General features: G+C 32.4%; 1 protein-coding gene across 1 annotated transcript; it reads right to left on the bottom strand.

Annotated features, from left to right (window-relative positions):
- Positions 1–1,267: 1,267 nt before the first annotated feature.
- LOC149163003 ((S)-8-oxocitronellyl enol synthase ISY1-like) lies at positions 1,268–2,827 on the bottom strand. Its single transcript, XM_089435871.1, has 2 exons — positions 2,745–2,827; positions 1,268–2,626 (listed from the first exon to the last, which is right to left on the bottom strand). The coding sequence occupies exons 1-2, from the start codon at positions 2,790–2,792 to the stop codon at positions 1,403–1,405; spliced, it is 1,272 nt and encodes a 423-aa protein (XP_089291997.1). The 5' UTR covers positions 2,793–2,827; the 3' UTR covers positions 1,268–1,402.
- Between the last annotated feature and the right edge of the window lie 21,618 nt (positions 2,828–24,445).

Here is a 24,445-nt window from a genome sequence, read left to right as displayed (position 1 = left end):
GGTATATGTTACTATATATGAATATCAATCCATATCAAAACGCTGGAGTGTTGAGCAGGGGTTTCGACCTGCCGACCTCCAACATTATATACCAATGCCTTCACACCTTTGGGCTAACCAACATACCATATGTTCAGACTTGAAACAGAGTTGAACCAAACTTTTGTTAACTTATCGCAGATTTGAACCCACCAAATCTAGGGCGCGTAGACCGAGGAGGTTTCCACAGCACAGAGGGTGGTTTTTGTCAACGAAAAGTGGTTTTGCAGAAGGCAGAGGTGGTTTTGTACATTCCAGGGGGTCTGGAGGGCACAGAGGCCAAACATGGGCAAGTTTATACTCATTTGACTTGAAATTTCGAGCTGAACGCAATGGTGAGATCATTTTTCTCATTTGAGTCTCTGTTTTTGAGCTCATGTCTATAAAAGCATTTTGAAGACTAATAAAATGGTCACACTTGAAGCTAAGGATCTGGACAGGTAGCCAAGATGTCTAGTGAACTCCATTATCAAATTGTTGTTGTGTTGATGCGTATGTTTATGTTTCAATTTGCTTGTGTGTTTATGTTATTTGCAATCTTTTCGATCCATTGCACTAAGTAACATCAGCAAACTTCACATAAAGTCTATAATACCTTTTATATTTACAAAATATTTGCCACACTACCAGTGTTTTTGACTTGTTAAATCAACAAAACTACATTCATATTGGAACTCCTCTCCCTTCTTTTTTTATTATAGAAACAAAATATTAACTAATGACAATTACTCTTACTTTATTAAAGTATAATAAACCATATTATTCTTACCAAATTAATTATTATCATCATTATTAAACAATTTAGAAATTAATACTAATTTATGTATTAAAATATATTTTAAATATTTGTCATTTATCATAAAACAATTTTCAAAAATATTTAATTATACAAATAGATAAAACTATGATTCTTGTGAAAATGTTTGTTTAATAACCCTACTTCCCGTGATATATCGCGGTCCTCAGTGAATCATCACAGAAAATGCTAGTAAATTTAACTTAAAATTATTTGAATCTAACCTTTAATCAACAGTTTTATTTATATATATTAAATTGGTTTCAAATTGGGTAGAAATATATTGGAATTACACAATTATATTATGAATTTATTATTTTAAGGGTTTTTTTAAATGGGAAATTATTATATACAATTAAGGCGCATTTTAAATAACAATAAAAATTATTCAAACCAAAAGTTCGGAAACATAAAATACTTAGAAAAGGCGATTTAATTTTGATTTGAGTTCGAAAAGTTACAGGCCGAAATAACTTTCCTTTTTATCCTAATCAAGAAGAGAGACTATGTATGCTTTGCAACTATTGAATCTGCAATTAGTCATGCCTGTTTTCTGTGCCTTTTCAATCACGGAATGATTTTATGGGTTTTCAGCATATCGATCCATTCAAGACAAGACCTCTGTGTGTTCCTAAACCCCAGAAAACCATTGTCCTTGCTCTTGTTCATGCTCATGCTCACACCCTTCATCAAATTCCTGTTCAATATTCTGTCAACAGATAACCACCATTGTTCGCCCAGTTCTTCAAGCCTGCTCTCCACAAGCCCCTTCTCCTTCACAATCTCCTCCCACACACCGCTCTTACTTTTCATCTCTTCTGCCAAGGAAAACCCACGACCCTCATAATCACCGGCCTCCACCTCCAGCTTCTCTGCAATCACAGTCCACAGATTTTTCCATCTGAACACATCCCCGTTGCTCACATTAAATACCTTGTTCTTCCCATTTGGTTCAACGCACGCCCATATCTGCTGCTCCGCAATGAGTTCTGCATCCGAAGCCTCCGAAAGCCCCTCCCATGTGATAGAATTCCCCGGGAATCTGAACTGCGTGCCCTCCTTCTTGCAGATCGCAGCGTAAACTGCGAGAGAAGCGAGCAGATTCATGGAAGAGTAGCTAGTCAAAGGAGAGAAGCCCAATAATATGACAGCGGGGCGATGGATTGACCAGCTGATCTTAATATCACTCTCTCCTCTTAATTTTCCAGATAGCACGTCCTGAAACTTATCATGGTGGCTGAAATTCGAGCCATTAGTCAGCCTGGGAAGTCTCTCCTGATCCGGAACCTCGTCAGGATCAGTAATCAAATCCATGGCGGAAATATCATGAACGCCCGGATAATGCTCCGTTCCCGTTTGCAGACACACATGTTCCAGACTGGGGGCATTGGGAATAAGAGAATCCAAAACATTTGCGAGCATTTTACTGTTCAAATCGTCCTCTTCGATTCCTCGGCCGGCATTTGTGATCACCCAGAAGACGTGCGTAACATCCGCGAGACCCGAGAATTTTGCCATCGTCTGATCCCTATCCAGCAGGTCGCACTCTATGTATTGAATATCCTCGTAATTGTGAGGGCTAATAGGCCGGTGGGCTACTCCGTACACCTTCCACGGCCCGCCTTGAATATGGTGTGTGGGCAGAATATCTGCCAGTCTGCTACCTACCATTCCTGTCACACCTACGATCAGCCCAACATGAAGCTTCTTGTTGTTCTTGTTATCACTACTTCCTCCGGAGCCGCTGCCACTACTTTCGCCATTCGTGTTCTGATCATCTCGCTCGCGTCTCTGCTTAGAAAAATGAGGATAATTTGTTAATTTGCATTTATAAATAACTATATGAATTAATGAGATAGGAATAAATGCACAGAATCGAATATTGAGAAAGAGGGGTCCGATCGCTAACCGCTGGGGCTCCGAAGCTCCCCGTCCACCATGAATACCATGACCCCATTCTTACTGAATAACAGTACTGCACTTGATCTCTTGAAGTAGAGATATGGAAGAAGTGATGCATTTTTATAAGCGTGTTTGAAGAAAAATGAAGCCATCGTAGCAAGTAGACATTTGGGTTGGTTGTTCCGTGTGGGAATCTATTCCTTGTATTCCTAAACTTCAAAATAAAAATTAAATAGCACCAGAGTCATACAACGTAATCAATGGAGAACACAAACAACATAGTCATACGACGTAATCAATGGAGAACACAAAGAATAAGGGTGAAGTTGCATAACGCAGGCATTGCTTGAAAGATGGACAACAAAGATGGCTGGGTGATGTCATCTTTCTTCGTTATTATAATAATATCCTTCATAATGATATTCAAACGTTTTCTATTTTCTGAAGTCCCTTTGACTCCTAACTTATTTCAATTACTCACTGATAATGTTATTTACTTATTGGGTTTAGATTACTCACTGATAATCTTATTTACTTATTGGGTTTAGATTAGTTGGTTTATGAAAATTTATTGAAGGTGGGAATTAATTATAAGTAATATGGCTCATTTTATAGAATTAAATGATGTAAGCTATTTTATAGAATATTTTGGTACGTAGAATTTAAATTCAAATTTTACAAAAAGAAATGTAGAATTTGAATATATTTTTCAGGAGAAATTGAGAGTAAGAATCAATCCTAAATTATAAAACCCCCTTTTTCCATTCATATATATATATATATATCGATGTCATCCCTTTACATAAGAGAAGATTGGTTGAACCTTTGGTTACAGGTGGGAGACGTGAGTAGATAAACAATCTGGACATGTTTTCCATTCAACCAAGTCTGTGATTGGGAGGAATTGGGGTAAAACGTGATTCGGATCATGACGCACAAAAGCGTATGACTGAGAACATATCCTCGTGGAGCTTCTTGTTAATACTACCGAGATCCATTCATGCTGAAATGAGTTCACATCTTCTAACCGATATTCGTACCACATCTACCAGTGTGGTGCGGTTGAAAAGGTCAACCGAAACTGCATGGGTTTGTTTAACGGTTTTTTCTGGCCAGATAAACATTGACGTGTCACAATTACGAGTATATCATAATTAAAGGGTTTATAAAAATATTTAAACAACTTTTATGTATATTAGTCTAGATTTATTTCACCTCTGGAACAAATGCCGAGAAGTATTCAATTTCTCACTCGGGGTGCAAATCTTTAGATTTGATTTTTTTGGTATTGGTAGATAGGGAATTATAAGATAAAATGTGAACAAAATTGAAAAAAAAGAGATGTAGCTCTCAGGTGTGGCCTGCACCTGGAGACTACACTCACCAACAACAGAGAGATTACTCTAGTCCACTCTATTCCTCAATCAATCAAAGATTACATCATTAAATACAAGATTAGGAAATAGGAAGTTGCACCCAAACCCCATAACTATAGGAACTAATCCTAAACTAGGGAGAAAGTTACAACAATGTAACTATTTTCTCCATTAATATCAAAATAATATTAATTATTCTCAACTCCCCCCCTTAATGGAGAAAGGGTTTTCACTCGTGCAAGAGGCTTTGTAAAAATATCAGCCACATTGTCACAAGTTTTACAATATTCAACAACAATTTCTTTTGACTGTATTTTTTCTCTAACAAAATGGAACTGAGTGTCTATATGTTTGGTGTTTTTGTGAAACACTGGATTGTATGCTAATTTGATGGTGCTTTGGTTGTCGCTTTTGATAGAAGTGGGTTGCTTCTGTTCTTTTCCTGCATCTTTGAGAAGTCTCCTCAACCAGATCGCTTCACATGTTGCTGCACACAATGCTTGATACTCAACTTCACATGATGACAAAGCTCTGTGTTCTCCCGATCTATCTCTCCTGAACGGATCTGTATCTCCGCCGATCTACACCGTTTGCAAACCGCCCAAACGAAGTTCACACTATCACAGATCCCCTTGGCGCTACCTCGAGCGAAAAATCCGCGCTAATTAAAAATCGGTGTAAGTATTTTAATTGGCGCGATTTTCCCGGTAAATTCTGCGCTAATCGGGCTTTCTGGCGCTTTGGCGTGATTTATCCCTTAAAATCCGTGCTAATCGGGCTTCTGGCGCGACTGTCAGCGCAAAATCCGTGCTAATCGACCTTTCCACTCAGAAAAAAAAAAAAGATTTCCGAGTCCGAGCCAGGTATTCTGCAGTCCAACTGCTCAATTGAGCACAGAGCTCTCGTGTACATACAACCACAAAGGCACTTCAAGCCACACAAGCTATTCCAGCCACACAGGCAATTCCACCACACAGGTGACAAAAGAACAGGCTCACTCAAGCTGAGCTCTGATACTAAGATAAAATGTGAACATAATTGAAAAGAAAGAGATGTAGCTCTCAGGTGTGGCCTGCACCTCGAGACTACACTCACCAACAACAGAGAGATCACTCTCGTCCACTCTATTCTTCAATCAATCAAAGATTACATCATTAAATACAAGACTAGGAAATAGGAAGTTGCACCCAAACCCCATAACTATAGGAACTAATCCTAAACTAGGGAGAAAGTTACAACAATGTAACTATTTTCTCCATTAATATCAAAATAATATTAATTATTCTCAACTTTATAATCGAGCTAGGCTAGTGTAATTAGTAAATTTTAAATAAATCACATGAGATAAGAATATTATGTAAAAAAACCATGAGTTAAGTTAATTTAATTATTAGTATTTAAGAAAAAAATTTATGAGTTAAGTTAGTTTAATTATTAGTATTTAAATAGATGAGATGAGATTAAAATATTATGTAAAAAAATTATGAGTTAAGAATACCATGGAAACAATTTATGGGTTTGAAAATTTTATATTTTTTATTTTATTTTGATTTAGTTAGAATATTAAACATTACAATATTTGAGAGGTCAAATCAAAGAAGAATACTATGGAAAAAATCCATGTGCTTTAAAAATTTAAGTTTTTTATTCTTAATTTTTAATTTAATTCAATTTTGACTTAGTCAAAATGTGAAACATTACAACATCTCTACCATAGTGAGTTGGATAGGGTCTCTTGACACAATTAACTACAATGAGGTTTAAACCTGGAATGTAGCTTTTCATTATCAAGGCCAATTGAACTACTTAGTGTGTTTTTTTATTACCAACAATGAAAAATATAACACTAATTATATAATTAAATTATTAACTTAAATAAGTTGATAGATGTATTTTTATTTATTTTTTAAATGTGGTTCAACATTACAACAACTTCTTTTTCTCTTATTAATATTAATTTCAATAACAAATATATCACTAATTATATAATTAGATTATCAACTGAAATAACAAATATATCACTAATTATATAATCAAATTATCAATTTAAATAAGTTAATAGATATGTTTTTATTTATTTATTTAACTATAGTGTCAATTGAGCTATAGAGACTCAACCAATTGAGCTAACCCTCAAGCATAATTGATAAGTGTGTTACTTTGGAATAGGATTTCCATAATTTAATGATCAATAATTATTAAGTGGGTGTTAGATGTCTAATCTTCACTAAATATTTTAAAATATTCTTAATAGTAGTTACATATCAAAAATGTAGTTATGTTCTTTCTACCATTTTTTTGAAATTTAATTTAATTATCAATAATTATTACATGGATGTAGGGATTCAACCTCCAAAAAATATTCTAGAATATTCTTAGTAGCATATACAAATCAAAGATTCGGATTTATCCCCAAAGTAATTATGCATTTATTTCTCTTTTAATTGCATTGATTAATTAAAAATTGTGATATGAAGAAGTATGATATGAAATAAGTTATATTTTTTTAGCATGTAGTAGTGATAAACCATGTTATTGATCTATAGTATTGTAACAAAATCTCTTTAAATATTAATAATAACTATTTTTATAATTAATAATAAAAATAAGAATGAATTTATAATTTAATTGTTTTTTATGGTTTTTTTAATCTATATAAAATATAGATTAAAATAAGTTGTCTATCAATTTTTATTAATTATTTAATTTATACCATCCTACTATCAAAATGAAAATAACAACATCTCTTTTAAACTAAATTAAAGAGTTACTCTCCCCGCAAGAACTATACTAATTTAAACATTTTATATTTTATTTCTCTTATTTCTTTACTAATATATTTTTACGAACACCTCCTTCGCTCAACTATTTGCCAACAAATTGCTCTGTGCGTAAAAATTGATTTAGACCTCCAACGAAATTTGGCAAGAGATTAAAAATGAAAGATTGTCCCCTGCACCGTTTCCTGAATATTGTATATTTGGATATCCAAAGAATATGGAGTAAAGCCAGCTCGTCCATGGAATCTATAATATAAAGATTCCTTTGCTTTAGAAGCACGGAGCAGATTAGCTTCTCACATTCATGGCATGTGGATGAGTGGAAAGGAAGGTCGTTTTTCTTGGTAATGGATTTTATTGATTTGGTTCATGATGGATTATGTCTGAATGATTAGAAAATTTAATATATTTTAAAACTTTTATGGATAAGATTTATCAAAATTTTAAAATATTTTAAAATTTATAATTAACATAAAATTATTTTGTATTATTATTGTTATTTATTTTATTATATAGTATATATTTATCCATTCTCTATCATGAGTTTCTAAATTATTTATTTCATTATGTCATTATATTTACATCAATAAGTTTTTAATATTTTATTATGTTTGCTCATTATAATAAAGTATTATATTGTGATTTTGTTTATTTTAATTAAGTGTATAAATATGTTTATTTTGCAATAAATTTTTTAGAATTTTAATTTAATTATTGATAATTAGTAGAGATTTAACTTTCACGCAATATTCTATAATATTTTTAGAAATAATGAAAAGTCAAAGATTAATATTTATGTTAAAAGTAGTTATGTTTTTTTAATTATTATAATTAATTAATTAATTAAAAAAAATATTATGTGAATATAGCTTATAGTTTTGAGACATAATACATTATAAATATAAGTATTTTGACGTCTATCAATATTAACCAACCATTTAATATATTTAACTTATAATTATCTAAATTTTAAAAATATTAATTAAATAAACTTTAAATATATAAATAAGTAATTTTTAAAAAAACTGTGCATATTAAATATATACAAATTTCATAATTCCAATTTACCATTTTATTAAATTTTATTAAATTTTTAACCAAACTCATTAAAAATAAATGTAAAACCTGTGAAGTGTTCAATTAAGTAACAATCATTCTCCAATACACATGATTTTTATAAAGGCAATATATCTTATTTTTGTTATCCATTTTTAAAGTTAAGGTGTTAATTTCCTTCGGAATTACCTTTGAAGTGCTCAATTAAGTAACAATCATTCTCCAATACACATGATTTTTATAAAGGCAATATATCTTATTTTTGTTATCCATTTTTAAAGTTAAGGTGTTAATTTCCTTCAATAATTCCGAAGGAATTTTTAAAATCATTAATTTTAAACGGAAGAGGAGTTTGTAATTTAATTATATAAATTACTACATTTATTTTATATTTATATTATATAATTTAAAAGTTCAAAATATGTATTGTTTTATTTTATTTTTAAATTATAAATTTAAATTTAAATTGAGATTCAATAAATCTTTTAATTTATTAACAATAAATATAGAAAATAATAATTGAAATATAAATTTTGTGATACTTAAATAATTTCGAGTTAAAATGAATTTATGTTGATATATATCATGTAATTCATAATTATTGTGATTGTGAATTGATAAATTAATACACTCATATTAGAAAATGATATACACCTAAGCATCATTTTCCATTATTTATATGTCAATCAACCTCAATCATCATATTTTAAATGAGGCCTATTCGAAGCTATATCATGGCCTATAAATAAAAATGACTTGCATTCATTAATAACCATGTATAACTTTTCTTTAATTGTGGTGCACAATTCTTTCTTGTTGGCACTGATCATGATTTAGGTCATTGTCCTAGTTATAATGAGGTCCATGATTCACATCATTACCTTAGTTATAATGAATTCCAACCTGCATAATTGAATTTAGGGTTTTTTTAATTCTTTTATAAATATCCCATGTTTTCTTGTTCTTCTTGTAGGAATATTTATGTATTGGAAGTAATGCTTCCATGTCATTTATAGTTGTTAATATGAGTTACGAGGTATCAATCTAGAATTTGTTGATTCCTAAGTTATGAGTTGGAGTCATGTCATGTCTGAGTCATAATTTTTTGAAGTCGGTGATCTAAGTCTTATATATGTAATTTATGTATATGATCAATAAAATATAATGTGATTTGTGTAGTGTGTTTAATTGCTCTCTCTTCTTTCTCTCTATTTTCTAACATGGTATGTGAGAGAACCTTAATTTTATTCATCCTAGGTAAATAGATTAGTTGGGTGTTTGATTTCAGTGTCTCTGTACGTAGATCCATGTATTTTGTATGTGTAGAATTATTTGTGTGTAGATGTGGAGTCCAAGCAATATTGTGAAAAGGAACTAGAGTGTAAAATCGTTGTTTGGAGTTCTCTACCGCCCATACGAGGACAGATGATCACCGCTTTTGTTTTGCGGACGAACGTTTGTAGGAAGGGTTCTATAGATTTATAGATGCCTGAGAGACGATAGCCTTGGGTAGTCTCGATTTCACAGGGAAAATAATGCAGTCACCAGAAGCAACAGCTGGAATTTCGGTTGTATTTCCAATCTATATATGGTTGGGTTTTCTAGCAAGAAACCCCAGAGCGTGAGATAAAGAGATGTATGTCGATTTAATCATGGCTAGAAAAAATGTTATTCGAGCACGTGATTTAGTTAAATAGAGGGAAATTTAAGAGGAGATTGATCATGTGTCGGAGTTGATTTCTTGGAATAAAAAGACAGACTATAATCTTGAAGAACGAGCATGATTTACCAGTTAACGACTGAAGGAGCTGTTTATATGGAAAAAAATTGGTGACCAAACAGGAGTCTCGATGATGGAATTGATTTTTTATGAAGCAGAGATTGCAATCTAAAAGAGCGAGCACAACCTCCAATTGCAGGCCAAATCAGTCGTTTTAATGGAAAAAAAATGTAATTAATGTGAATCATTCCAAGTTACTTTTCCTCATCTCCTCGATTAATAGAAATTCCACCGTATCATCAAGAGTCAACGTGGTTATGTTTATCTAAATATCCACCTCTAGACTATCCACGGGTTTGGCAAACAACACAATAGATTGATAACTTCTCTTCTCTTCTAACAAAGATATAAACACTTAATCATAGTTGAATCCATGCAAATGTTCTATGACCAAATCACCCTCTGTCATCCTCCAAGGTACAATTTTTTCTAAGGAAACAACTTATTCACCAAAAAAAATTATTGAGCTAAGAGGCTCATTCTACAACCGAGGCCTAGTATGATGTGTAACCTATGTCCGTCATCAATGTTGAAATTTTGCTCATGTGAGCCAAAATAAAAAAATTTAAAACTCTAAAAATAAAAAAATAAAAATAACTATACAAAACATTTAAATGATGTGCACTCATAAAAAAAAGTTGCACTTGAAGTTGGATCCCTCTCGGCTCATGTTAGATCTGTATTTAAGATGGATTTATGTTGGTTGGCATAAGTTTATTAACTTATTCCGTAGTGCCTTGGTAATGTCTCGCCCAAGACATTCATCAACATTGAATCTACAAGACAAAGTAGAAAACTACTCCTTGCCTTTCTTTTCAGTTTATTCCATTCCTCCATTAATGTTGACCCTTAATCATAGGGATTGGGTGAACAACTGTAATTAATGTAAATAAATAATATAGAAGATGAAGAGTCACCGGGAGATGAAATGAACAGTCTCTCCCTCATGTATATAATAATGACCAACTTGAATTAATATTATGATTTGTTTTGAGGAGTTACCTCCTAGTCTGACATGGTATCAGAGCCAACACCATTTTTGGCTTCCATCTTTAATTTGTAACTCCTTCCTGCCTCTGTTCTGCATTTTTGTAGACTGTCATCTCTATAAAATCTCTGTAATACTGTCCCTATGTCCCAAATTTGTGCACTACATCTTCTGTGTACCTCGATACCAAAGGTACATAGAAACAAACTTGGCGCAAGAAGTCGTAAGTTTATCTTCCTGGGGTATTCAAACATCTCCAAAGCATACCGTCTCTATGATGAAGTCAATAAAAAGTTTGTTGTATCTAGAGATGTAATCTTTCTTGAATCATCCAAAACTGACAATGTTGTTGAGCGGCAACTTGATCGCTTGGATAGATTTGCAAATGCAAAATAATTTCAAGAATTTGATAATCAGATTCCACATCTTGAAGGGGGGATTCCTATACTAGATCAACCTGTGGAATCTTCTTCTGAAGCACTCTCTCCCCTGCATGAAACTCCAACAACGAATGATACTTTAAGTGATGTGATTAATAGAACTGGGAGACTCAATCTTGATTCAGTCCCAACTAAATCAACGGAGCAGCCTGGACCATCTGAGAAAGGTCCCCCAAAGTGGTTGAAAACGACACTTGAAAGTGTTCATCCTGATGAGGTTGGAAAGACACGAACTAGAAATTCAAATCGACAAAATGGAGGTGATGGAGATGACTCTAATTCACCTGTTGATATGGATGTTTCTTATGATTGTGAATTGAATTTGTCTACAAATTTTGAACCAACTTCCTTCAAAGAAGCTACTTCTCATGATGAATGGAAAGAACCAATGCAAAAGGAGTATGATGCCGTGATAAAGAATGGCACTTGGAAGCTGGTTGATCCTCCATTAGGAACCAAACCAATTGGCTGCAAGTGGGTCTACAAGAACAAGTATAAAGATGATGGCTCACTTGACAAGCACAAAGCCAGGCTTGTGGCAAAAGGTTTTGCACAGAAGGAAGGGGTTGATTATGAGGATACTTTTGCCCCCACAGCAAAATGGGCTACCATCCAGACACTCTTTGCTCTAGCAGCGCAGAACGGTTGGAAAGTCCATCAAATGGATGTAAAAACTGCTTTCTTGAATGGAGATCTAAAAGAGAATGTTTTTATGTCCTAGCCTGAAGGATTTGCTGTGAAAGGACATGAACATAAAGTATGCAAACTTGTGAAATCCTTGTATGGCCTCAAACAAGCACCGCGAGCCTGGTATGAAAAATTAACTGAGCATCTTCTGAAACTCAATTTCAAACATTATGACCTTGATGATGCAACTTTGTTTGTCAAGAAGGTTGGCAAAACAATTGTATATCTTGTGGTATATGTAGATGATCTTTTGATGACAGGGAACAATGGAAGCTATATTGCATCCATAAATAAGGAATTGAGGAAAGGTTTTGAAATGACTGATTTGGGCTATGTTCATTACTATCTTGGCATTGAAGTAACTCAACATCCAAAGTCCATATTCGTTTCTCAAAAGAAGTACATTGGAGATCTGTTGAACAGGTTTGGCATGACAGAATGCAATACTCTTACTACTCCAAAGGAACAAAACTTAAAGCTTACATCCATTGAAGGAAAAGAATTTGAGGATGCAACAAAGTATAGAAAGCTTGTAGGAAGTCTCAACTACCTAACTACTACTAGACTAGACATTTTGTTTATTATTGGAATCCTCTCCAGCTTTATGCAAAAGCCTTGTGAGGGACATTTGTCTGCTACAAAAAGAGTTCTAAGGTACTGGAAGGGAACTCAAGACTTTGGAATCGAGTGTACACAAGTGGGCGACTTCAGCTTGATTGGATACTCTGATTCAGACTTCGATGGAGACAAAGAAACTGGGATATCTACTTCAGGTTATTCTATGAGTCTTGGATCAAAAGCTATCTCCTGGAGATCATGCAAACAATCAGTTCTAGCAGATTCCACAATAGAGGCAGAATATGTGGCAGCAACTGAGGCAACAAAAGAAATTGTGTGGCTGAGGAAAATTCTTGAAGATTTGCAGGTAAAACAAGTACAATCGACTCCACTCATGATTGACAATACCTTAGCAATAAAGTTGGCCAAGAACCCAAAGTTCCATGATCAAACGAAGCACATCAATACTAAATATCATCTGATTCGACATCATGTTGAGGCCAAAACAATCCATCTCCGCCATTGTTCCACTAATGGCAAATTGTAGACATCTTCACCAAAGCGCTTGGAAGAGAAAAGCTTGAAAGATTTAGAACGATGCTTGGACTCACCAACATCCCTTCAGATTAAGGGGGGGAACGTTGACACCTAATCATAGGGATTGGGTGAACAAATGTAACTAATGTAAATAAATAATAGCAAAGATGAAGAGTCACCGAGAGATGAAATGAACAGTCCCTCCCTCATGTATATAATAATGACCAACCTGAATGAATATTATGATTTGTTTTTAGGAGTTACCTCCTGGTTTGACAATTAAGATGTCAGATGAAGGTGTTTTGAGACGCACAATGATCTGCTATTATGGATTTATGAAGAGATCCTCCACATTAATCTTTCAAGTCCCAAAATACTACCCATAAAAAGTTTCAATCTCAATTCTTGTGCTATTAGAAAATGTTATTTAATTGAAGTTTTACCTTAAGAACCTCACTAGAATAAGCTTATCTCTAATCTAATTAAGGGTAACACTCTTGAGAAAATCTAGGTCCAAAATTCAAAACTTTTGATTATAGAGATGCCCTTCTAAATACAAAATGAGCTCTAATACTAGATGTTGGAATTTACACACCTTATTTATACCTCAAATCGAAAAAGTCAAAATATAGAGACGACTAGACATTTAAACCATGCTAAAAGGTCAATTAACATAAACCTTGAAATATCACAGGAGAGCATTGACCTTAGACCACTCCTAAGACCAATGCATTCATACATCACTTGATCTCTACCAATCATGAAGATTCATCATACATCATCATTATCTCATCAACTTCACATTATGTTCTATTTATATTCATAGAAAATCGTAATAGAAAACATATAGATGGTTGAAGATCATAGTTGTGGTTGAATATCATTTGCTATGATCTAAAGAATCTTATATTAAGAAAATTTATAAATACCGATCACATTTCAGAAAATAACATTATCTATTAGGAATAAGTTAGCATAGATTAAATTAAAAATACTTAGTTATTAAGTTCTAAGTGGTGAATGAAATCCTACATTTAATTATAAGTTATTAGGTTTTAAGTGAAATCCTATTTTAAAAAATACTTATAAAAAAAATACTCATATATTATTTTAAATATATAATAAATACCGAGGATAAGTAAAATAATCTTTTTTTCTAACCTATACAAAATAAATTACTTATATAATTTCAATTCAAAATTCAAATGATAAAATATAATATATCATTTCAGGTAAGAAACGACTTCTTATTTTATTTTTTATATTTTAAAATGTAATATAATATAATATAATTAAAATATTATATTATATTTATTTAAAAAGTATATTACTTATTTATATAGAAAATTTACTTAAGTATTTTATTTTACATTTTTTAAAAATATTTTAGTTTATTAAAATATTGTATAATATAATATAGGTTTAGTCTAATTTATAGATAAAATAATGTTTTTTATTTGGATTCAACAATTCGAAAATTTTTTAAGGCACTCAAATTGTACAGAGTAAACAACTTAAATTTAAGTTTTTAAAAATCTCTAGCAAATTTTGAATAAAATTAACTAAAAAAAATGTCTTGATGAAAAAGCTCATTTTCTCTATAAGTTAGACTACAACATTACATTATATTATATTTGTTTTAATGTATTACTAAAATTATAATTTTTAATTTTATGAATTAAATATTTTGTAATGCTACACAGGCTACAATTTTGCACAGACAATTTTTTTCGGCATTATTACTTTAAAAAAAAAATTGACTATTAGAATGTTTGTATCATTTATTTTACGATCGAAATGGATTCAACCCATATTGCACTTAAAATTATGAAGCTTGAGAACTGTAACCCATTTCTAAAAATTTCTGCAAGATTTTGTCAAATTCTTGCCGAAATTTTCATTATTTTTGGGAAAAAATTATGGATTTTCTAGACTACTCTATTATTTAAAATATTACATAATATAATATATTAAATATTTATTATATTGAAATATATTATATTTAATTACATTAAATATATAGTAGTTTAATTATGTATTATTATATGTTTTTTAATTCCATAAAATATTAAATGATTTAAATTTTAATCAAGTAAATAAGAAGTAAATAATTTATATTTTATTTGAAGTTTTTAATTGTTGAAGGATATAATACAAAATGATTTTTTTTTGAAAAATCTTTTTTTTTTTTCTTTTTAGTCATATTAATAATTTTTCTTTTGTTATTTTTACATGTAGAGAACCTTTCAATGCAACTTAATTATAGTTTTAGACAACTTTTCAATGCAACTTAATTATAGATAAATAGATTTTAGTGCAAAAGATGAATTGTAAATATATCGTTTCTCTGCTACTTGTAAACAAAATGACTTATTTACAATACTTTATTATATCTTTTAGGAGTCTCATTTTAGACCTTGAGATTCCCCCAATGTGGAATTCCTAACAATTTTCAAACAATTTTGACTAGAGTTGATTCCCTACCAGTGGTTGAAAATCATTACCCAAGATCCAAAAAATATTATATTAAGGAAATTTTGAAGTTTAAAATAAGTTTGAAAACAAAAGATGTACTATTCAAACCAACTTTACAAAAATCAACCACATTTTAGAACAGGACATCATGCCCTGAAAATAAGTTAACATTGGTTGAATTAAAAATACCTAATTTTAAATGAAAACACAATTTATTGTAATGTTTTAAAAAAATACTTATAATAAAAAAATAGTCATAAATTATTTTAAATATATAATAAATGCAGCTCATAAGAAAATAATTTTTTTTATAAATATATACAAAATAAATATTAATGTCACTTTAATCCCAAATTCAAATAATAAAATATAATCTACCCTTCATATAAACCTAACTTAATATTTTATTTTATAATATAATATAATTAATATAATTATAATATTATATATTTTATTTAAATAAAATATTTTCCTTTTAAATATTGAAATTTAGAGTAACCATATCACTTAAATTCAAATAATAAGATATGATATACCACTGCATCTAACACACGGCCTTTTATTTTATTTTTTAAGAATATACTTTAATTAAATTAATTATATATGATTTAATAAATTAAAATATATTTTTTAATTACACAAAATATTAAATGATTTATATTTTAATGAAGTAAATAAGAAATTAATTTTTTTTTTTTTTTTTATTTCAAATTTTTAATTATGTTAGGGATAAAAGGCAAAAGCATTCGTTGTTAATTTGGGGTTGTACATATTTTATAGTGACATCAATAAATTCTTTTGACAGATTTTTGATGCAACTTAACTATAATTATATAGATTTTAGTAAAAAAAATGAATGGTAAATATATCTTTTCTCTATTTACCTTCAAAAAATTGACTAATTTGGAATACCTTATTATAATTTTTGAAAGGCTTATTTAAATCTCAAAATTCTCTGAGCATTTCTAGTTATAGTTAATTCTACCACCTGTCTAATTCAAGAATACCCATATGTGCTACTATGAATTCTTAGATTACTCAAGTAAATCATCGATTTTTGTTGGTGCTTTTGTGCTACTATGAATTCTTAGATTACTCAAGTAAATCATCGATTTTTGTTGGTGGTTCAACTGACTTCGACTACTAAGGTAACTGCTCTCAACTTCCATCAACCTATAGACTCAACCTTCCGCTTGTCTTCGCATTAAATTGAATTATTAACTTGTTCCTAGTTGATTTTTCCTAATCAAACTTATTGAAGTTCATTTCTAGTTTTCTGGCACAACCAAATAATTGATTGACTAAACCCTAATCAATTGAGATTACCTATAAAGAGTACAATGCCACAACAATTAAAACTATTCTAATACCATTCTAATGTATTGTTAATGGGGCGAAATGCACCACCAACAGTTAGAGGATCTCTCTTGTTAGAAGACCTCACATATTTGGGATAAGAGTCTCATTCAGAATATTGCTTGGGTTGTCATATTCTGTTTGAGTGAGAATTAGATATTGGACAAAATAAACAAGAAGGGAAACCCAAATAATAATTTTGATGAAATGCAAGTTAAAGCAACTTATGAAAATACATTAAGCAAGAGATACAAAGAATATTAGAGTAGATTGGAAAGTGGACATGAACCTCAAATAAAGAGTGATAGCAAACCTTAAGTAAGATGCATGAATAAATGAGTATACAAGTTACCAATTGTAAATTAGTTCACAATTAATAATTATCACGAAAGAACACAAATAAATCAACAAAGAATTTCAAGTAAGGTATAAGTTTCCAATTAATGAAATAATTCATTAGTTTCAACACATGAAGAACAATCACATCGCATTAAACAACCACAAGAATAGTTAACAAGGGTTTCACTCGGGGAACAATACCATACCACATGGGTTCATATTGGGGGATGTATATTAAGAAAAAAATGACATAATATATTGGGGGATATATAGGGGATAAAGGGTTTTATATTGGCATGTATACAAAATGAAACTCCAAGTTAATGAAAAAATATAAAGGGGTATAAAAAATGTTAATGGAAAAATAGATATTTACAATATGAAGTAGGGTTTTTTAAATTGGGAAAGTGTATTGGGTTTGTATTGGTAGGGGGTTAAATAATGTGTGTTTTAGGGGTATTTTCCAATATGTGGTCAAATTAAGGGTATTGTTTAATATGTGACTAACACACCTGATAAGTCCGAGGTTCATTGAGTGAAGCCCCGTGATGTTTAACAACACCCCAAAAAGATTCTTGCCTCAAACCAAAAAAAATTCTCAATATTATTGTTAAACTATCCCATGCACTATTTATTACACAAAGCATCCATAAAACCTAATAGTGAAAATACAAAATTGTTACTTGAATGGTACAAACTTCCTTTTTCAAAGCGATATAGAAATTCCAAAACTAAAAATGATTTCTAACTATCCAAGAGCATATATTTACTTAAAATTAAGTGAACTTTCACCTTCCATGACATTTTAAATACCCTAGTGACATTTTAATTCTTTTACATCTAATTTCTATCTTTATTTTAATTCTAATTTTATATTTACATAATTACATGAAAAATCAAAATAATAAAATAAACCTCTTTCATCGCACTAATTCCAAAATAGTCAAAGGTAAGGTTTGGACTTGCAATTCCCGAGTTGGGAAAGTATGCCATGATTTGTAATCAATAGCCCTGGATAACACTATTCTCAATATCAGGCTCTCATAGGTGATCTCAAATTCGAAATTCATGTCTACTTCTACCTGTGTGCAATAGTGTGGAAAACATCGTATGCAACTTTGTTGGTTTCACCACGTGTGTTTTAAAATAAAGTTCTTGGTGAGATTCATATCATTCTGAGCAATGGATTGAATTTATAAAGCCTTGCATTTCTTGTTCGATGTCGTGGTCTGGCTTTACTTCCATATGCTCTACCTAACGAGCACAAACCCCACTCCAGGTTTTAATTTATGTAATATTTCCAAAGAAATAAACCAACCTGCTGTACTTTTTGAAGGCACATTTTCTTACTTTATTAATTATTTTATATAATCATTTGAAATCAGATAAACAAACCTTTGCCTGCGACTTGGGAGGGAGATTTTTCAATTTACTATTCATACATGAAAGTACATCACAAACCAAATGCCTTGTCCAACAGGAAGAAGTCAAGATTGCTGTATGGCAGATTTTCAGTTTCAATTTAAATTTGCCTTCAATTCATTGTAAACATATTTTTGGTTTAAATTTGCCTTCAATTCATTGTAAACATATTTTTGGTTTAAATTTGCCTTCAATTCATTGTAAACATATTTTTGGTTTAAAACTTTGCAGGGAAATGTTAGAGACGTTTTTCCAAAGAGAAGTGTTGGATTTTAATTTTTAATATAATTTAATTGTAAATTTTGAAATAATTTAAAAATATAATAATTATGAATAAAGTTAATTATTTGATTTCATATTGTCAAATTTCTAAAATATTTCACCATTTAACTAACAATATAAGAATTTATTTCCATCAGGATTAAAGTGAAATCTGGAGTTGGTCTATTCCCAAAAAAATTTGGGACTAAAGAATCTTCCTCCTTTACCATAGTTAAAGATGAAAAATACTTTCTCTTGAATTGCTAGATCTCACATTTATTCTCATTTTCAAAACATTTACCATATTATCAGCGTTCTTAACTTGTTAAGTTAGCAACATTACAGTGATCTTAAAATTCTTCTCACCCTTCTTTTTTATGATAAAAGCAAAATATTAAATATTCTAAGTTACTCTCTTCATTAAAATCTGATAAACTATATTGATATTAGTGAACATTATTATTAAAATATTTTAAAATTTTATATTTATTTATATATTTAAAAATATAAAAATGTTTATTAAATACAAAAATAAATATCTAATAAAAAATAATCTTACCAATATTTTTTAATTATTTATCATTCTTTAAAAAAAATAAAAAAACATTAATTATCAAAAATATTTAATTATACAAATAAACAATAAAATGATTTTTGAAAAATGTATAAAATTATGATTCTTGAACAAATGTTTGTTTGAGAACCATACTACACAAAAAAAAGCCTAGTATATTTTACAATCGAACCTTTACCCAACTGTTATATATATTTATATATATTATATTATGAATTTATTATAATCTAAACTTTAGTAATTTTATTTTAAGAAATCAAATTTATATATACAATAAAAGAAATATAGATTTTAAATAACAACTAAAATTTATTTGATCAGAATTCAAACCAAAAATTACGCCCACCGATCCTTTCAAGACACCGGCCTCCATTGTTAACCAAACAACCCCGATTTAAAGGGGATTCTATCTGAAAACCCATTATAAAACCTGATCGATGGAAAGAGCAGGGGGGAGACATTTTGGCAGCACGTTGTTTCGTTTGGCAGGAGGCCAAGAGCGCATACTTGTCTGTTTTGAACAATTTTACATGACTCCAGCCCCTTCATTGCTGCAGACGCTTTGGTGCTGCTTACCTCTCCATATTACGCATCCATTTCGACCGTCATCTTTCAGATTGGAGGTATAAGCCTCTTGTGGACAGTTGATGAATGCAATTCTTTTCTTTCATGCCATTTAATAAGAAAGTCCTCCCCATTGTTTGAGTTGGGCTCGGAGACATAGGCCGAATTGGACAAACTCCTTTATTAAGCCTTGGTGTCTTCTTTTTGTTCCTTTTATGTGTTTACTTCTTTTCTTATGTGCACATTTCTGTGTTAAGTTTTAATTTTACATGTGATTATTTCTATACATCTATAAGCGAAAACATCCTGGATCAAGTGGTATCAAAGCAGGGCTTTTTAGATGTGAATTTCATGTTTGCATGCTAACAAGAGGCAGGCTTCAAAGAGGCGAAGGGAATCTAGAACCTTTCGATCTAGAAATAGGGCATGCACCTTGAAGGAGAAACATGGTAGAAGATGAAGCTCATATTGAAGAGGAGCATAATTTCAGAAATACTTTCCATTCAATGGCAGAGAACATCAGTCAGCTGGTTTTAAGACTGGAGAAAGCAAAGAAGAGAAATCCAAAAGGACAAGGTTCAACACATGGAAATGGTGGAGAAGAAACCCCTCTTTCTCCTTCTGGTAGTGAAGGCTCTCCTTCCTCTCACCACCATAATCAGAGAAATTAAAGGATGCATCTAAGAAACCTTTTTTTAAATTAGATATTAAATTTGATCTTCCTGTGTTTAATGGTGAAATTAGCGCAGAAAAGCTTAACAAATGGATCAGATAGATTGAGGTTTACTGCAGGATTCGACAAATCGTAGAGGATGAGGCGAAAATCCAGCTGGCCTCTCTACGACTGGGCAACATAACTCTTTTTTGGTGGGAGAGAAAATTGCAGAGCAATAAAAATGTGGGTAAGCTCTTTTCCTCATGGTCGGATTTCACTTCTGCATTAAAGGAACAGTTTTATCCCTTAGGATACAAACATAAAGCTTTGATGAATTGGAAATATTTAAGGCAAGGAAAAGGGCAGGATATTCAGAGTTTTATAGAAGAATTTAGGAAGCAAGCACTGAATTTGGGTATTGCACTTGATGCACCTGAAGTTGTAACTAAGTATATTGGCTCACTGCATAGTTATATTAGGCATTCATTGTTATTGTTTGAACCAACCACTATTGATTCAGCCAGCATAAAAGCAGTTCATATTGAGAACAGGGGCAAGAATGAAAGAGAGGATCAGTCCAGAAAGCCACCGTTCAAACCTTCTAGTGGCAAATCCAAAGCGAAATGGAAAGGGAAGGAGAAGAAAACAACAACAACCAAAGAAGGAGAGCGGCCCTATTGCAATCACTGCAAGAAGGAAGGCCACGATGATGATCACTGTTGGAAGCAGCACCCAGGAAGGCATCCAAAGAAGTATGGAGGAAAAGGGAAGCAGAAAACAGTGGCAGCGACACAAGAAGACCTTGGATCAGATTCGGGTGAAGCGCTGGTCACAGCAGCAGGAACAATAGGTAACCTTACACCTCCTGTGAATTCTAAATCGCATGAAGGCACCAGTTTTGTAGACGAGTCCCTTTCGAATGACCGAAAGAGAATTGAATTATTTCATATCAGAGTTGTAGTAAATCATACCAAGTTTGAAACTCTATTTGACACTGGGTCCCAAGCAAACTTAATTGAAAAATCCGTGGTAAAGAAGATTGGCTTAGAGACAAAACCACACCCAAAACCTTACCCGCTGGGATGGATACATGATAAAGCGAAATTGAATGTAACCCAGTAGTTCAAGGTCAAATTTGTGATTGCGTCTAAGCTGGTAGACGAAGTAGAAATTGATGTAATACCACTGGATATCTGTGGCATGGTATTAGGGAGCCCATACCTGTATGACAGAAAAGAAGTCTTTTTCCGCCATGAGAATAAATATCACATCACCAAGGATGGGGTAGAATACATAGTGTGGGCTCATCAAAATAAAATTAATGCCAGCCTCGTAAGCGCTGGGCAAATGAAACGACTGGTGAATTCTAGTAAAACATGCATGCTTATGGTTGTAAGGGAGAAGGAGGCCGAATTTGCTGATGCGTTCCACGGTTGCGATGGGAAGCATAAACAAGAATTAATGGAATTGATTTATGATTATAATGAACTATTTCAGGAGCCGAAGGGACTAGCTCTGAAGAGGGAAATCCAACACGAAAACCATCTATTGCATGATGCCCCTCTGCCAAATATCGGCATGTAGAGGATGTCGGTGATTGAAATGGAGGAGATCAAGAGGCAAGTGCAGGAATTACTGGACCAAGGCGTCATTAGGCTAAGCTCCTCTCCATGTGGTTCGTCGATTGTTCTAGTGCTAAAGAAAGATGATAGCTGGAGGATGTGCGTGGACTACCGCGCGCTCAACAAGATATCGGTGAAAAATCACTATCCCCTTCCATGCATAGATGATTTATTAGACCAATTAAAAAGTGTTGTATATTTCACAAAGTTGGATTTGCGTAGTGGCTATCACTAGGTCAGAATTATGGAGCAGGACGTGTGCAAAACCACTTTTAAGACCAAGCAGGGGTTGTTCGAATGGATGGTGATGCCATTTGGGCTTTGCAACTATCCAACCACCTTTATGCGGGTTATGAATGATATATTTCAGCCTTTCATTGATGAGTTTGTTCTCGTGTATTTAGATGATATACTAGTTTTTAGCAAAAGTTGGTTTGAACATGTGAGTCATGTAAAGAAAGTGCTTGATGTGCTGAAGAAGGAAAAACTCTTTGTAAATTTGTGAAAGTGTGAATTCAGGAAAACATCTTTGGGTTAGTGTAGTCGTATTGTTGGTCATGGTCAATTAAAAATTGATCCCTCTAAAGTTGAAGCAATTGTAAATTGGCCTAAGCCTACTAGTGTAACCGAGGTCCGTAGCTTTTTAGGTGCAGTCCAGTATTGGAGGAGATTTATTGCTAATTTCTCTATTATTACAACACCTTTGCACACCTTGACAAGTGTGAAATAGGCCTTCCAATGGGGAGGAAGACAACATAAGTCCTTTGAAACATTGAAGGAAAAAATTAGCACTATGCCAGTCTTAGCCTTACCCAATCTCCAACAGCCATTTGAGATCAAAACCGATGCCAGCGATTATGCCATGGGAGTTGTACTGATGCAGCAAAAGAAGCTGATTTGTTACCATTCAGAGAAGTTTTCTCAAGTTGTGATAAACTATCCCACCTATGACAAGGAGCTTTATGCCTTGGTGCAGAGTGTGAAAAAGTGGAAACACTACCTAATCGACAAGGAGACCATCATCCATATAGATCATCAGCCCTTGCAGTACCTTTAGTCACAAACCAAGTTGCAAAAATATCGTCATTTCAAGTGGATGGGTTTTCTTCAACAATTTCATCTGGTAATAAAGTATAAGAAGGGAACTAGCAATAAAGTGGCCGATATGCTATCTCACCCTCCTATTTCTGCTTTTGTTATTTTGCATAATGCTTCGTTATCTTTTGAAAGTTATGCTGAACAATATGCTAACGATGATAACATTAAGGAGGTTTATGCAAAACCAACCCATGGTTGATAGGTGGACAACTATCACTTGCAGGGGAAATTGTTGTATCACCTTGGTAAATTGTGTATTCCCACAGGAGAAAGAGTACATGTAATTCGAGAGGCCCACACCTCTCTTATGTCTGGACACTTTAGTGTCGAAAAGACTTTATGTCATGTACCAAGATTTTGTTTTTGGCCTCATATGAAAAACGTCGTGACTCGTTCTGTAAAGGGTTGTGTGATGTGTTCTGTTTCAAAGTCCTCTACTAGAAAACTTGGGCTCTCAACACCACTCCCTATTTCGAGTCGTCCATGGGAAAGTGTGTTAATGGACTTTGTAGGAGGTTTACCTTTGTCTAGGAAGAGTCACGACTATTTGTATGTCGTCGTTGACCATTTTAACAAGATGTGTATTCTTATGCCTTGTAAAAAGCAGATTACTGCAGAGCAAACTGCTTCTCTTTTCTTTTAGCATGTTTGGGTCCACTTTGGATTACCCACATCAATTGTGTCAGATTAGGACTCTCGCTTCCTTGGAAATTTTTGGACTAGCTTGTGGAGGATGATGGACACCAAATTGAAAAGAAGCATGACATTTCACCCACAGACCGACGGACAGATAGAGGTTGTTAACCGTACTGTGGTACACTTATTACGAGGTTGTTGTGGGAAACATCCCAAGTTGTGGGATGAACATCTCCCCTATATACATCATTCCTACAATCGAGCAGTGCATTCATCTACGCATCATTCACCATCCGAGACATGTTTTGGTTACTTGCCAAAGGACCCTTTTGATATGGTATTTGGAAGGGAAGATGGCTCCAGTGGACATAATGATAGGGACAAAGCTTAGCTATTCATTCAGAAAATCCAATTGATTCACCAAGCAGTGCAAGAGCAGTTAGAAAAAACGTCAAGCCCGTTATAAGGCTCGACATGATAAACACTAAGTCGACCATCAATTCC

This window comes from Pinus tabuliformis, chromosome 5_2, assembly GCF_031772625.1.
Source record: "Pinus tabuliformis cultivar Carrire ecotype Pingquan chromosome 5_2, CPIR1, whole genome shotgun sequence".
Classification (NCBI taxonomy): domain Eukaryota; kingdom Viridiplantae; phylum Streptophyta; class Pinopsida; order Pinales; family Pinaceae; genus Pinus; species Pinus tabuliformis.
Note: the sequence above shows the minus strand (reverse complement) of the source record. Positions and strands in the feature narration are given on the sequence as shown.

Excerpts from the sequence above, each read along its gene's own strand:
- LOC149163003 (XM_089435871.1), bottom strand. The coding sequence starts at position 2,792 with ATGGGGTCATGGTATTCATGGTGGACGGGGAGCTTCGGAGCCCCAGCG. Across the intron at positions 2,627-2,744 it reads GGAGCTTCGGAGCCCCAGCG|AGACGCGAGCGAGATGATCA; the intron begins GTTAGCGATCGG and ends TTTTCTAAGCAG.